Here is a 15,705-nt window from a genome sequence, read left to right on the forward strand (position 1 = left end):
TATTACTGTCACATTGTATATACCTCTGTTCATTAAAATTTTCATGAATATTTCCATGTAGTTATATTTATGGAATGTTGCCAGTTGCATATTCCCCTTTCTTGGCACTCACAGAAACATTTGAATTAGGGGACAAGAGTTCAAGGCAAAACAACTCCACTGGGAATTTAATTATCATAAAAGCTATAGTATACATATGTTAAACCTAAGTGTGACACTGCAGAAATACTGAGACTTCCTGGGTAAGGGCAGACTGAAACACAATTCATCCCCTGGCAATTGCTGATCCTATATATCTTTTTCCACATAGACAGGAGAATCCTGGAGTTTCCCTTGTTTCTATATTTAGCTTGTTAGTTTACCCAGGACTCAAGAAAAGGTGGTGAGTCTTGGAAAAGGTCAGGAAATCTGTCAGTCTCATCTTGGTTGAGTTGGTCTCTCTCCTTTATGCCACTGTTGTTCCTGCTTTTCTTGTAGCTAGATCTGGCTTATCTCTTGGAAACCATACATAGTTCATACAATGGCTATGGCTTGATTAGCCTATTCTTAATAGGCTAATTTTGAAGCACAAAATCCTCTTCTATGGGATAGGAATTTTAATTACTAAAATGTCATTGTGGTCTTTATTATTATTGTTTTATTTTGTGTATGTAACCTAAAATAAGTGAAGTAATCATTCTGATATGGTTGCCTCAAACTCCAAGAAAGTTGTATTTTCTCTAAGAGGGACGGGCAAACTGGAGTGGGCACAGAGGATACCAGTGAAGATGGGCAGAGAACATGGCATCTTCTTTTGAGAACAGTTGAGGGAACAGGATGCAACTAGATGTTCACTTGCATTTATTTGAATGGTTTTCATGGAGAGATGCAACAAAAAGGTGACAAAGTGTGATTTGAATGTACATACTGAAGATATTTCTATTGGTTTGAATTGTTGAAGAATGGAAAAGATTGTCTTGAGAGAATGGCCTTAAATGAGTGGACACCTTCATTCATGCACATGCTGGGAAGCTGGCTGACCACTTGGCCAGATGCTACCAGTGAAATTGGTACATCCACCTGAGCGGGGACTAGATAACATCAAAGGTCCTTTCCAACTCTGAGATTGTATGGGATGATGATTCTGATGCTAGTAACTGAAACAAGGTATTAAGGGACCTGAAATATTTATTTTGTGAATGCTTAAAAGGTGCTCAGATGAACAGAACATCTAAGGTATTCATGAGTACCTGTCTGGAGCAAAATATTAGACAAATGGATCTTAAGGTTTCCTTGAAGAATATGATTGTGTCCTCTACTTAAAGGTGATTCTTTGGGTCAATATTTGTAAAACAAAAGGTTAGTCTTCAGACAGTACTTTTCACTCATGGTCATGAACAGCTTTCTTTTTGTCTAATGATGCTAGCTCATTCCTGTAGAGTTATGAGTCTTGCATTGCAGTCAACAGGATCATGAAATAAGCTCTTCCATATTTAGAAACTTCACACTACAGATCCACCTGTTCCTTTTTACCTAAACTACAGTAGTCCTATGGCTTGCAGTTGTGGTCTCTATTGCTAATTCATTCCTAAGAGAGATTGGTTGCCCATATATGTTTAATAGCCCTCACGATCATTCTGTACTCTATGTTGACTTCTAAGAATTATACAGTTCTCTCCAATTAAAAAAATTTTTTTTTTCTGGTAGCCATTCAAGCTAACTGTATTTTCTTAATTTCCAGATAAATTAAATATAATAAGTTCTTTTCATTTTTTGTAGGCATCTATATATTTTTAGGTAATTGGCATCTCCTTGCATTCTTTATGAAACAAGATGCATTCTCCTTATGGTGTCCCAATGGAAAAATTAAAGCCAAATATTTAGGCAGTTAAAATACTCCCTCTAGTTTAGTTGTGACATTAAAAAATGCACATATATGAAAAAAATAAAAGTGCCTTGTAATAAATTGAATTCTCCATCTTTGTGCAAATGGCACTAGAGGAAACAACCCGACACAATCTATTTTCTTTGCTTACTGGTTTGTGAGCAGTTACAGTACCTTTGGAGAATTTCTTTTTTCTCTTTTCTCTTGATGTTTTACGCTGTAACCATTTTTAATTTGCTAGATGTAGATCACATTTTGCATGGTTCTCAGTGGTCTTTTCAACCATTGGGAAGACTCAGTGATTGTACATTTTATTCAATTGTTTGCTTGATTATTTCTTCCTCTCCATTCTTCACTGGGAATTCCTATTAAATGGATGATGTCTAGACTTAGAGATCGCTGTAATTTCTCTCATATTTTCTATCTCTTGCTCTTTTAATGATATATTCTGGGAAAATCTGTGTATGTGTAATAAGTACATATATGTGTATTAATGCTTAGAAATGAGAGAGGGATACACAGCAATATGTTAGCAATAATTTGCAGTTATGGGAATGAAGAGGGACTTCAAATTTTACTCTATATTCTTTTATTTGAAATTGAAAAATAATGCATTTATGAATTGTCTGTAACAAAAATTAGAAATATTTTAAAATATATACAAAAGAAACTAAGGAAAAAGGTCAAACCTACTGATTTTGTTGTTAAGATTATTTCTGATCTTATGTTTTTTTACTTAATATGACCATTTATGAAAAAGGTGCCTTAAAGTCTAATAAAATGTATTTCTAATATACTTGCTTTAAATAATTTAATGATATTTTGTTTGGATATATGTTTATAACATATTTTCTTGGTATATTACATGCCCAGTGCTTAAAATGGTGTCTAGTATATATTAGGTGTCAATATATTTTTTTACTGAATGTATGAATAAATGGGTGAGATATCCAGAAATTTTCTATTTCTAAATCTTAAAATACATTGGGTTTCTTTTATATTCTCTTTTATTTGGAGATTTGTTTAGAAGATTTTGACCTGAGGTAAAAATATGGGCCTAGGTACTCTGAAGGGCGTGGGTTCAACTGTTCCACAGTCCCTTAGTTAAAAACTTTGCCAGCTCAAAACTTTGTAGCCTAATCTTACTCCGAGTTCTCATTGCCACTAATCTTGGCATCTTGGTCTGCTCATATGAGAATACTCATATTTGCCTGTCTTCAGCTTTTCCATCAATCTTGTTTCATCTGCTTTATATTTTCCAAAAATTTCTCCATATTCTTGACTGTTGGTGGCATCCTTCTTGAGTGAACTCTATCAGTTGACTTGAATCAGAAATCCTGTTGAATCCCTTTGATCTGTGCATTTAAGTTTTCCTTCACATTAGGTGATGCTTTTTTCTATTATCTTTGAATATTTTCTTCTATATGTTCTATTCAAGAAGAAAACTATCTGCATATTTCAACTCCACTGAGTATTTTCCATATAGATTATTTATTCTCACTTTATTTTTTTGTTCCTTTTCTCTGCATTTTGACTTTTTTCTCAAGTTTTTTTTTTTTTAATTTTTATTTGTTTATTTATTTATTATTTTTGGCTGTGTTGGGTCTTCGTTTCTCTTCGAGGGCTCTCTCTAGTTGCGGTGAGCGGGGGCCACTCTTCATCACGGTGCGCAGGCCTCTCACTGTCGCGGCCTCTCTTGCTGCGGAGCACAGGCTCCAGACACGCAGGCTCAGCAGCCGTGGCTCACGGGCCCAGTTGCTCCGCGGCATGTGGGATCCTCCCAGACCAAGGCTCGAACCCGCGTCCCCCGCACTGGCAGGCAGACTCTCAACCACTGCACCACCAGGGAAGCCCTTTTCTCAAGTTTTTGGCACTGAATCTGACACCCATTCACTTTTCTCTTGTATTTTTTTCTGCTATTTTCTAAAGGTTTAAAATTTTGCTCTTGCTTTACTCTTTCACTTAAATCTTTAATTATTACATTTTAGTTTGTATTATGTTATTTCTCATCTCTTATCTAGTTTTAAGAGTACAATACAGTTGTGATCTAAAATTTTCTTCTCTTTCTGGGGGCAAAGATACTTCAATGTATGACCAGATCTAACTTTTGCATGTTATCTGCCTTTCTTTATTTGATTGTAGATTTTTTTTTTTACATGTCCTATAGTTTTTTGGGTTTTTTTTCTGCTTTGTTATGAGGAAAGCCTTTATGGGCTTGCTACTTTTCCCCAGAATCATGTACTGACTTTTCATTGGCTCCCTGGACTATTCCTGTGGGTTAGGGCCAACTTTGTGGATATATGACCAGTGCCATAGTCTCATGTTCAGGAGAGTCTAAGATTTAATTCTCTACAGTTGTCATTTTGAAATTCTTAATAATTTTATGTTTAATTTTGTGTTTTATATGTGAATAATGAATGCAGTGGAATAATGAAGCATGCATGAAACCTCAGCTCACAGGTCTGGGCCTCCCAATGTTGGTCACCTGTTCCCTCACTCCTTGGCACTCATTCTCCACTTTCCTCACTTTTTCTTCACCTTTGTTCAGTAAACACTGCTGCCTGTTGCCTTTAGTGGGTGCCTGGGCAAGGGCGTGAGGGAGGTGAAGGTCAGGCTATGGTCAGGTGGTATACAACATGTGGTCTCTGGGCATGGGGAATGGAAGTGCCTGACCCTTCTCAATATGGCAGTCCCACATTTGGGGAGCCACTGAGCAGGTGTCCTCTTGACCAACTCCAATCTAGATAACTAGTACATCCTCACGTGGAGGTTGCAATTCCTCAAGATTACTACCATGTGATGGGTTAGGTTGGTAGGCCTTTGTGATGTGGAGATTGACTTGTCCACAATAGCCTGGGGCACAGCATGTTGGTTGGAAAGCTGGCAGAGGGGGAAATTCAACAGTAAATTCATGAGGAATCATGGGTCTGTGTCCCCTCTGGTGCTGTGAGAGTCTGAGCTAGCTTAGATATTATCCTTGTACTCCAGGAAACATGATATTAAATAGCAAATAAAAAACACCATGATACAGTTTGAGAGAACACAAAAGAAGAAATATTTTACATTTTAGTACCTTTAACGGAGCTTTCTTTCTGGCTTTTTGAACACAGCCGCATTTTTATTTTGTACTGGGCTTTGCAATTTATGTACCTAGCTCTTCAGATCCCTTCTTTTAGAACCTATACCCTAGAGGGCTGGTGGTATAGGTTCGATTTATCAGTGTGGTCATTCATCTGCCTAATTTGTGCGGATAACAGGAGTAACTACAGGGATCTTTGTTTCTGTACAACTGATTCTTTTTGACTGTTGAATCCACAGTAGTGTGGACAAACTCCACTTCGTAAATTCACAGAATTTTACTGAGCAATGACTTAAGGAGACAGCGATGCCTTCATTAAAGATTTGTGATTGCTCTTTTTTGGCATGAGTTTGTCATGATAATATGAACTCCAGTTAGGAAAAGCCCACCACTATCCTGCTTTGGGTGGTGAGAAAAAGTACTTTTTTTTCTTGAAGCCACTTTTGATACTGTTAGTATCAAACGTGTCCATAGGTCTAAGTAGACAGTTTTCTGCCTCGCCCATCTTTGCACTGCCCTCCAGACCACACATTTTCAGATTAGGGGTAATAGCTTTTCTGTCCTGTAGGAGGAGCCAAAACAGCTCATCGGAAGTTGGGTCAAAGAAATTCAGGGAATTTTGACTCCTTGCTCTCTCTTCCAAATATGCTTTGTGGTTCTGCTATTATTCACCCAGTCTCTCATCCTTTCTTTCTCTTCTAATTGAGGGAAGTTAATGAACTTTGATCCATTTCCCTTCACATATTTTCAATAGCACATTACTCTTGAGAATGTAAATTTGATCAAACTTGAGCTAGATATGGAAAAAAAAAATCACTCAAAGGTTAAAATATATGGGTGTCATAATTCATTATCCCTTGTCATGTAGTTTTTACTTTTTCTTTCTCAAAATTTTGTTTTGGATTTTCAGTTTCTGTTAGGCGGGTGTTATAAGCCTTAGTTTGTTGCTGTCTTTCCTAGTAGGTTCTAGCTTTCTCAAGTTATGTAACATTATAAACATTAAGCTAAATGGCTGTGTAACATTCCAATATACCTTAGTATATGTAAGTAATTTATAGTTAGACAATAGTTTGTGGATAATTTGCCATTCCAATTCATGTTGTAATAAACATCTTTGAAAAAAATATATATGTTTATTGCATTCCAGATTATTTTTCAGAATTGGTCCCCAAATAGGAAATATGCTCATTTATGAAGCCCTTGGTGTGTATTTCAAATTGGCTTACTAGAATGGTTAATACCAATTTAGATTTCTATAAGCAATCTAAAGTTTGCCTGTCTGATTAGCTTTGGGTATTATCACTTAATTGATGAAAACTGGTATCCTGTTTTGATTTGCATTTCTTTGACTACTAGTGAGATAGGAAGTTTGTTCAAACACTTCTCAGCCCTCTGTATTTCCTTTTTCAGGCTCTTATTTGAAATGAAAAAAATTATCTTCAGAGCATAATTGATTTTAGAAAACAGATTGTTAGTGATTTCCATTATAAGTCTTTTATTTGGGTTAAGTTGTACAAACGGAAAAACAGTGTCTTAATAAGGATGTCTTTCATGGTTGTCTGCAACACTTACAGCTTACTACTTCTGTTGAGGGCAAGTGGCTGAGACTAGCCAGCTGCCTAAGAGAGAGATTTAACCAAAGATAGACAAGAGAGCGTGTGCAGCTTCATTTGTAACTTCATCCACTCCTGCTACTGTCCTAGAGGTTTTCAGAAATTGTTTAAGGGTTTATATTTCCCTGGAGGGGAGGAATTTACTTTTCATCAAAGGTTCATTTAGTAATTCGTATTTCCTTTATGATCTACCTACAATGTCAGTTATAGCTTTTACTCAGTGTATCCTTTTTAAGATGGAAATTTAATTAGTGTGCATTTGTGATGAGATGTTTAAATGACTTAGGAATATGTATTACCAGATGCACCTGATATTTAATCAAAAGTATAAAAGAAGTAGAATTTAGAAAGAGTAGTCTTAGCGCTAAGACTGAACATTACTTATTTTCAGTTGAGCAAAGATTATTAAACTACTTATACTATGCTGTTATTTTGCCCTGGTGATTTAATCCTAAAAATATTTTACCAAAAAATATAAATAGAAGCATATGTTAAGTGTGGGCAATTGGAACCATGTCACATCCTCTAAATAACCATGCATTGATGAATAATAAATCTTTTATGTTTATAATCTCTAAAAATGTAATTATATTTTGTTTAAACCAAGAAACAACTCTTTTGGCAATAGAATTTCTCTTTATTGAATCAAATGAGTTCATGTGCATAAAAGTGTGTTAAAAGCTATAAATTGCTAGACAAATGTTAGTTGTCACCATTACAAATGTTTAATAAGAATTTCCAGGGCTTCCCTGGTGGCGCAGTGGTTGAGAATCTGCCTGCCAATGCAGGGGACACGGGTTCGAGCCCTGGTCTGGGAAGATCCCACATGCCGCGGAGCAACTGGGCCCGTGAGCCACAATTACTGAGCCTGCGCGTCTGGAGCCTGTGCTCCGCAATAAGAGAGGCCGCGATAGTGAGAGGCCCGCGCACCGCGATGAAGAGTGGCCCCCGCTTGCCACAACTAGAGAAAGCCCTCACACAGAAACAAAGACCCAACACAGCCATAAATAAATAAGTAAGTAAGTAAGTAAGAATTTCCAAAGAGGGAATGAGTGTGACTCAGCAAAACAAATCCAGGGAGGAGTAGATTCAGAAGCTGGAGGGATTCTCTTGATATAGGATTTTAAGTACCATACTAGATTAGGGAAAAGAGAGTTTTTCATGGTGAATAATTACAAAACCTTGTTAAAAGGTTGAGCTAATAAATGACAAAAATTTTATGCAAACAAAAATCATTTTATGCTTGTGTGCCCCTTTATTAAACAAATAATTATTGAGCTTTTCTGTGTCGGACACTGTCCTAGGTAATAAGAAGAAAGATTTCTGCCATTGTTGTACTTGCATTCTGGTGAGGACAGAAGAACATGAACAATAAACATGATTAATAAGTCAGTTGTAATGCATATTAGAAAGTAAATGCTATGGACAGAATTGAAATTAGAAAAGCTAGAGAGGATTCGGAGCCTATGTGGGGGAAGGGGAGACATTTTCAGTATTAAATAGGCCCTGTTGAGAAGGTAGGTTTTGAGCAAAGACTCAAGAGGTGAGTTAGTAAGAGTCATCTGTGGCAAGAATATTGTAAGCAGAAGGAATAGCTAGAGAGAAGCCTACTGTGGGAGCATGTTAGAAACAGCCTATAATGAAGTGATCAGAGAACAGTGGAGAAGCAGGTAATTCAGAGAGCCAATGGAGAAGGGGAACAAATCACATAGGGTCTTATCAGCTACCACAACGACTTTGGATTTTATTCTGAGTGAGATTGGGTACCAGTGCAGAGTTTTGAGCAGAGGAGTGACTTGAGCTGAGCTGCATTCTAGCTTCTGTGTTGAGATTACACTGTAGGGGATAAGGTTAAAAATCCAGGCAATAAATGATAGAGGCTTGGATTGTGGTGAATGTGGTCAATAGTGGCCAGATTCTGAATATGTTCTGTAGAACCAACAAGATTTGCCAGCTTGTAGCATAGGGTGGGTGAGGAGTGTTTTCAGGTTGCTAGACAGTTCTTTGGAACCTATGCTGCTAATTTTGTTCTTGTTGTTGAGGCCTCCTGGCATCCTCTTTGGTTTGATGAGTCTTTGCGCCTGGTCATCCTGAGTTTCAAAGACTCATACTTGTCTGCTTGGTACCGATGCACCTTCCTTATGTACTGCTTTCCAGATTTCGGATGTCCAGATCCATTATTTGAATCCTTACATAGATCCAGCCCTCCGTCATGCCCATTATTTGCCCTGATTCCTGTTCATCTTTCAGCCATTTTGGCCCGAGATCCTTATCCTGGAATCTGTTATTAGCTGCTACCTATGGTACAAGTGCTAACTATAGTTGCAATTATTACTAATTTATCAATTAAGCCACAATGAAGGGTTATTCAGGCTTTTTAAAAAAGGGAGTTTAGATTTTATGAATCCCTAGCCAAACAAGACCCTATGTTGGCATCACTTTAAACTGAATAAATTGTCCTTGCAGAATATATATATATATTCAAGAAGGTTTTCAATATTTATGACATCTTTTCTCTTATATAGGACTAAAATGTCCACTTGGCTATGGAAATGATAATGAGTTAAAAACCTTAAATCAAAAGCATTTTAAAATTCAAATGTTTTGTAATTTAGTGAATAATTGAGATATATAACAGTTACAAGTGAAATAAAATTAATAAGCTATTTATGAAATATAGCTTTTGTGTAACAGTGTCTTGTTACCATGAGGCAGAAGTTTTGGGTTTGCTCCGTTCACACAATTTACTGGTGCAGTCTCATCTGAACTCCATTTGACCTCATCTTACTTGAAATGGACTGTATAGGAAAGCAGCAAAATACTTGCAAATAAACATCTCCTTAAATGCATTTTAACCTTGGATCTGGAAATCTATAAAAGAATACTTTTTTTCAGTACATTGATAACATGGAGAGAATTCCTTACAGCTGAAAATTATGGTATTTAAAGGTTTCAAGATGTCTTTCCAGGTTTTGAGTTGGCAGTGAGCCAGTGACTGAATGGCTATATTTTAAAAGCCCATCTTGCCTCCATTTCTCTGGGTTTTCTAATTTTTCACAGCTTCCTCCCAGAAAATATTTAATACGTTCTTTAAACTTCGTTCACTTTTCTGTTTCTCTAGATTTAAACGTTCCCTCAAAAAAAAGAAATAAGTAAAATATATAACAAAATCCCTGCAAATCCTAGAGAACCTGACCATCCTTAAATGTATAAGCACAAACGTTTCGGCTTACTTCCTTATAAAACTTAAATAAATGTTTACGTAAGAATCTTAGTGTGGTATCATTACTTTCAGATCAACTTCTAAACTGGTTTGTAACAAACATATTTTTGTGTGTGTGTGTGGCTTGCTAAGCAATCTTAGTGGTTTAAAGCGTCTGAGTTACATGTAATTTAAATACCTTTGAATTCTCCTTCCATAAACCATTGATTGACCACATAATGGGGGACTTCCAAACCCCATTCTTCTGGCCAGTACTCCATATCCTATTGTATGAACTGAAATGTGGCATATCCTCTCCAGTAGAGGGTTTCACTGGGTAACCACAGGAAAGACTCAATGTAAAACTTTGAGAATTTTATCAAGGATTTGTAACATTTCACAAAATTGCTCTTTTCATTGTTTGAATAATGCTCTTCCAGAATCAATGATTTTTTAAAATTTTACTGTCAGCCCTTGGAAAAGAAAAAAAAAATACTTGATCTTTTGTTTCTTAGACTGCCCACGAATTTTAATGACTGTGGAAGAACTTGCCTCCTATGATCATTGGCAAATGAAATCTGTTTTAGAGGATATGTGTATGAACCTGCCTGCGGACCATTTATATGAAAGTTAATGAAGTCTATTAACTGGTCTTACGGCCTTAAACAAACAGAATCAAAAGTAACTGAAGAAGATTTAAAAGAGGAAAAGTGGAATAGTAAGAAGAACCAATAATATCAGGTGCTTTGGAAATAGAGATCACCCTGATATACAGGAAATTTTAGATACAAAATAAAGAGAATGTAAATCCAAGAAACCTAGTACTTGTGTGTTGTGTTGGATTTAGTTTATATTTACAGATAGTTAGCACAGTCCTATCACACTCAGGTTAACGACCTAAGGGCTGGACTTGATGTCTTCTTGTTTTCACATGATTTCTTCCTTTGCTTATGAAAGCCCTCTCTCCTCATATATGCTAATTCATGCCCTCTTTTATTTTGGCTTAAGTTTTTCCTTTTGACAAAATCTCCGCAAGCTATTAACTTCTGTAACAGCACATGCTTTATTAATGTGGCTTAGCTCTGCATTTGTTGACCTATCCTCTTTAGTTATTGCATGTGTGTATAATTTAGCTGGTAGATCAAGTTCACTGGGGGCAGAAAGTATTTTTTCTTGCTATTCCTTTTATATAACCCAGTTCAATAACCTCCCCATAGTAGAAATATTCACCTGTGGTGCTTTGTTAGATAATTCAACCAGGCATATTATTTCTCAGTGGAATACTGTTGGCACTTTGGATATGATAGATCTTTGTTTTGTGGGACTTTGACCCCTGTACTGCCATATTGCAAGATTTGTAACATCCTTGGCTTTAATACTCAATGCCAATAATCCCTGAAGTCATTTGGCAATCCCTGATACCACCTAGGGAGTTGTTACTGCCCCAGTAGAGATTCAGTTCCTTCTGATATATTTAGAACAGTTTGGAATTGTTTATTGATTGCTTTATTTGTCCATCTCCCACACTAAGATGAAAGTTCAAGAGCACAAGTACTGGTTCTTTCTGGGTCATCCATTGTATCCCCAGTGTTCACAAGCACACTGCCTGGCACATTTTAAGGTGCTCAATAATTTATAGAGTAAATGTGTGCCCAAGCCATGCCATACCTATGAATCCTTGTGAACTATTTTTTTGGCAGCAGATAATTGTAGCAACAATTTAATAAATAGTCTATTGATAGGCTGAGTTAAAACAGGATCCCCTAGTTCCAGATAGAGATTAGTTTACGTATTGACAGAATGTGGCTTTCATTAAATTTTACCACTAAACTTACTAGGAAAACTTGGAAAAGTCAGGTTCTTTTTATACCTGGTTTCCCTTACTATGTAATAAGATAATTAGTAACACTTGCCTTTTACTTGTGATAGTGACTGTTAGGCCAACAGTAATAATTTTTATCAAGACACCAGAAAGAGAAGCATTGTGTATGTAATAAAGAAAATCTTAGATAGTACCATTTAACAATGTTCAGTTTTGCCATCTTTTGCTTTTGGAACAATGGAGACATCCATGTCACCTTCAATTCACCCAATTGAGTTCCCAGCTAGTTAAGGCCGGAGCTTACAGAGGAAAGATTATAAGCAGAATGTCTTATGATCACCAACCAAGTATAGTTGATGGTTATCAATCTTGCACATGTTATAGTTGGCCCTGATTTTTTTCTTTGTAATCAGTTTCTCCAATACCTAGAATCTATGCTGAGGAGTTAAATCAACATTATCCTTTGTCTTTATCACTTCTGTCACTTTGAAGCATAAGAAAGGTTTGTCCTATGGGTACTTTTCAAAGATTTATTCAAATATAAATCTTTCTTTTGATATTTTTCTGAAGCAGGACTCAAAAACTTGCCCAAGGTCAGAATTCATTCAAGATGCTTTGGTCTCTTTTCAAGCATTAGTTTAATTTCCACCAGTTGTGCAGATTCTAGGAGTAGTAGCTGTTTGAGTTTCCTGGTGGCTTGGCAGTGTTATTTGCAGTGTTTTATTGGGCATACTATTTTGCTGAAGGCTTAACAGGCTCATTTTCAGATTCTTAATCAAGAACAAGTTTAATGATTGAAGGTAAATATCTCCCAGATTAGAGGGCTTTAAAAAATTTATCAGCATTCCAAAATTTAACAAAAGGCTCTCTGATAATCTAATTAAAATCCTACTTTTTTTTTTTTTTAACATCTTTGTTGGAGTATAATTGCTTTACAATGGTGTGTTAGTTTCTGCTGGATAACAAAGTGAATCAGCTATACATATATCCCCGTATCCCCTCCCTCTTGCGTCTCCCTCCCACCTTCCCTATCCTACCCCTCTAGGTGATCACAAAGCACTGAGCTGATCTCCCTGTGCTTACGACTGCTTCCCATTAGCTAGCTATTTTACGTTTGGTAGTGTATATGTGTCCATGCTACTCTCCCACTTCGTCCCAGCTTACCCTTCCCCCTCCCCGTGTTCTCAAGTCCATTCTCTATGTCTGCGTCTTTATTCCTATCCTGCCCATAGGTTCTTCAGAACCTTTTTTGTTTGTTTGTTTTTGGATTCCATATATATGTGTTAGCATACGGTATTTGTTTTCCTCTTTCTGACTTCCTTCACTCTGTATGACAGACTCTAGGTCCATCCACCTCACTACAAATAACTCAATTTTGTTTCTTTTTATGGCTGAGTAATATTCCATTGTATATATGTGCCACATCTTCTTTATCCATTCATCTGTCGACAGACACTTAGGTTGCTTCCATGTCCTGGCTATTGTAAATAGAGCTGCGATGAACATTGTGGTACATGACTCTTTTTGAATTATGGTTTTCTCAGGGTATATGCCCAGTAGTGGGATTGCTGGGTCATATGGTAGCTCTATTTTTAGTTTTTTAAGGAACCTCCATACTGTTCTCCATAGTGGCTTTATCAAGTTACATTCCCACCAACAGTGCAAGAAGGTTCCCTTTTCTCCACACGCTCTCCAGCATTTATTGTTTGTAGATTTTTTTTTGAAATTTAAAGAAAAATTTATTGAAGATCTGAAAAACAATTTCTAAAAGATTGACTTTTCCAGAAAACTGTAGCTACACAATGCATTGCGTCTATCATGTTAAAACGTGCATTAGACACAAATACAAAAACCATGAAACAAGCCACCATTCTTTGACAATCTGAGCAAAGATAAAATGCCTAAGGAACAACATGGATGACTTGCAAAGGATGGGCTCTTTACTGTAAGCACCATAAAAAAAAGGGGGGAGCACAAAGGGACGAGTGTGTTCAGTTATACACACTGAATTGAACCTTTGGCACTGGGAATCAGAGCATTTTGTCATATAGCATTAACACATATTATAAAAGTGCGTAGTGTCAAAGGAATAGAACCACCAGCATTCAAAAGCAGCTTTGTCAACTAAGCAATAAAACACTCTACAGTACGTCTCTCTGTTGTCCGTCATTGAATACACTGGTAGCAACTTTGAAATGAAGAAGAAAAAAAAAAAAGAAAGAAAAAAGGAGCTGTAACCCCTTTTATTTTCTGTTTAAAATCAAACAGAAAACAAACATCACTTCTGTTATACACTAACATTTCCAAAGTACATCATTTGTACAAGAGAAGGACTAGGAAACAATGTGTTTACAGAGATCCAAACAAGAGTGAGTATAAGCGCCTCACACAGCTTTCCGACGGTACTCACGCGGAGCCACTTCATAATCGCTGGCACTAAACAAAGTTGCAGAGTTCTTTGCCAGGTATTTTAGGAAATCATGAAGATAATTCGGTAATAAAGCAAGGCTCTTCTCATCCAGAGGTGTATAGGCCAACATTGCTCCAATACGTACAAATAATCTCAGTAGATGTGGCTCTCCATATACCTGGGACATGGGTGCATCAGGGTGATCTGCGAGGATTTCAGCATACTGTGGTCTCTCAAATTTGTAGAGAAGCTGAGTGCCCAACATTACATTGAAGTATTCCTTGCTCCCTGCCACAACTTCATTAACAGCATACTCCTTATCATCTGTGTTTCCTCGAGATTTCTTGTAATTTGCATAATCCTCTAGAATGGAATCCACATTCTTCTTGGCAGGAAGATAAAAGAGCTGTTTTTGCCGGGTAATTAAGTCCCAGTCATCAGCAAGCCATGGTTTTAGTTCTTCAGGAATCTTTATTTTACCTTCAACTCTGTTCATGAATGTTTCCTCATTTTCAACAGTAGGATCTATGCGGGCCCTTTTCTTGCGACGAGGCTGAGGTGTCTCACTGGTACTGCCACCATCTCCATTTCCAGGTGTTTTCTGTTTGTTCTTTTTTGTTTTCACTTCAACATTTTTCTGTTGCAGACCAGAAGTCTTCTTTCCAGGGACAGCCCCTCTCATCTTCCCCTCTGCATACTGCTCCTGATTGGCTTTTTGAAGTTCTCGTTGTTGCTGCAAATTGGTGTCCACGTATTTGAGTACTCTGCTTTCTGGAACCCATTCATCCCAATTTTTGTTCCAACCACTGTAATGTATAAAGTATTTCACTTGTTTATCCTTTATGGCAACCTTTACACACTTTGCTTCATAAAGAAGAGGCCCATGGAAGCACAGCACTCTCTCACCCTCCTGGAATTTAGGCTTCGGGTCCTGCTTTGGCGCCATTTATAAGTGATTCGCCACCGCCGCCGCCTCCTCCTTCTCCCACCACCCCCAACTACCGCCCCCTACTCTCTGTTTGAAGATTTTTTTGATGATGGCCATTCTGACTGGTGTGAGGTGATACACCTCCTTGTAGTTTTGATTTGCATTTCTCTAATGATTAGCGATGTTGAGCAGCCTTTCATATGTTTGTTGGCCATCTGTATATCTTCTTTGGAGAAATGTCTATTTAGATCTTCTGCCCATTTTTGGATTGGGTTGTTTGTTTTTTTGATATTGAGCTGCATGATAAAATCCTACTTTTGATGCCAGACTATTTCAAGCCAGATACTTGTTCAACCTCTTGTATCAAACCCTTATCCATTTAAGCTGTTTCTGACAATTCAGAAACAGAAGTTGGCCTGTGTTAATAATATTCATGATGTTCCCTGGAGGAGGATGATCTACAATGATCAGGTCTGCCTTCTTATTGATTTTTTTTTAACATCTTTATTGGAGTATAATTGCTTTACAATGGTGTGTTAGTTTCTACTTTATAACAAAGTGAATCAGCTATACATATACATATATCCCCATATCTCCTCCCTCTTGCATCTCCCTCCCACCCTCCATATCCCACCCCTCTAGGTGGTCACAAAGCACCGAGCTGATCTCCCTGTGCTATGTGGCTGCTTCCCACTAGCTATCTATTTTACATTTGGTAGTGTATATATGTCCATACCACTCTCTCACTTCATCGCAGCTTACCCTTCTCCCTCCCCGTGTCCTCAAC

The 15,705-nt window shown here is 37.2% G+C and overlaps 1 protein-coding gene across 1 annotated transcript; it reads right to left on the reverse strand.

Moving 5' to 3' along the window:
• Positions 1-13,293: 13,293 nt before the first annotated feature.
• LOC103009690 (mortality factor 4-like protein 1) lies at positions 13,294-15,001 on the reverse strand. The gene has a single exon (XM_057541862.1). It carries the CDS (start codon positions 14,934-14,936, stop codon positions 13,965-13,967), a length of 972 nt encoding a protein of 323 aa, XP_057397845.1. The 5' UTR covers positions 14,937-15,001; the 3' UTR covers positions 13,294-13,964.
• Positions 15,002-15,705: the final 704 nt, after the last annotated feature.

Source organism: Balaenoptera acutorostrata, chromosome 2 (genome assembly GCF_949987535.1).
Source record: "Balaenoptera acutorostrata chromosome 2, mBalAcu1.1, whole genome shotgun sequence".
NCBI lineage: Eukaryota > Metazoa > Chordata > Mammalia > Artiodactyla > Balaenopteridae > Balaenoptera > Balaenoptera acutorostrata.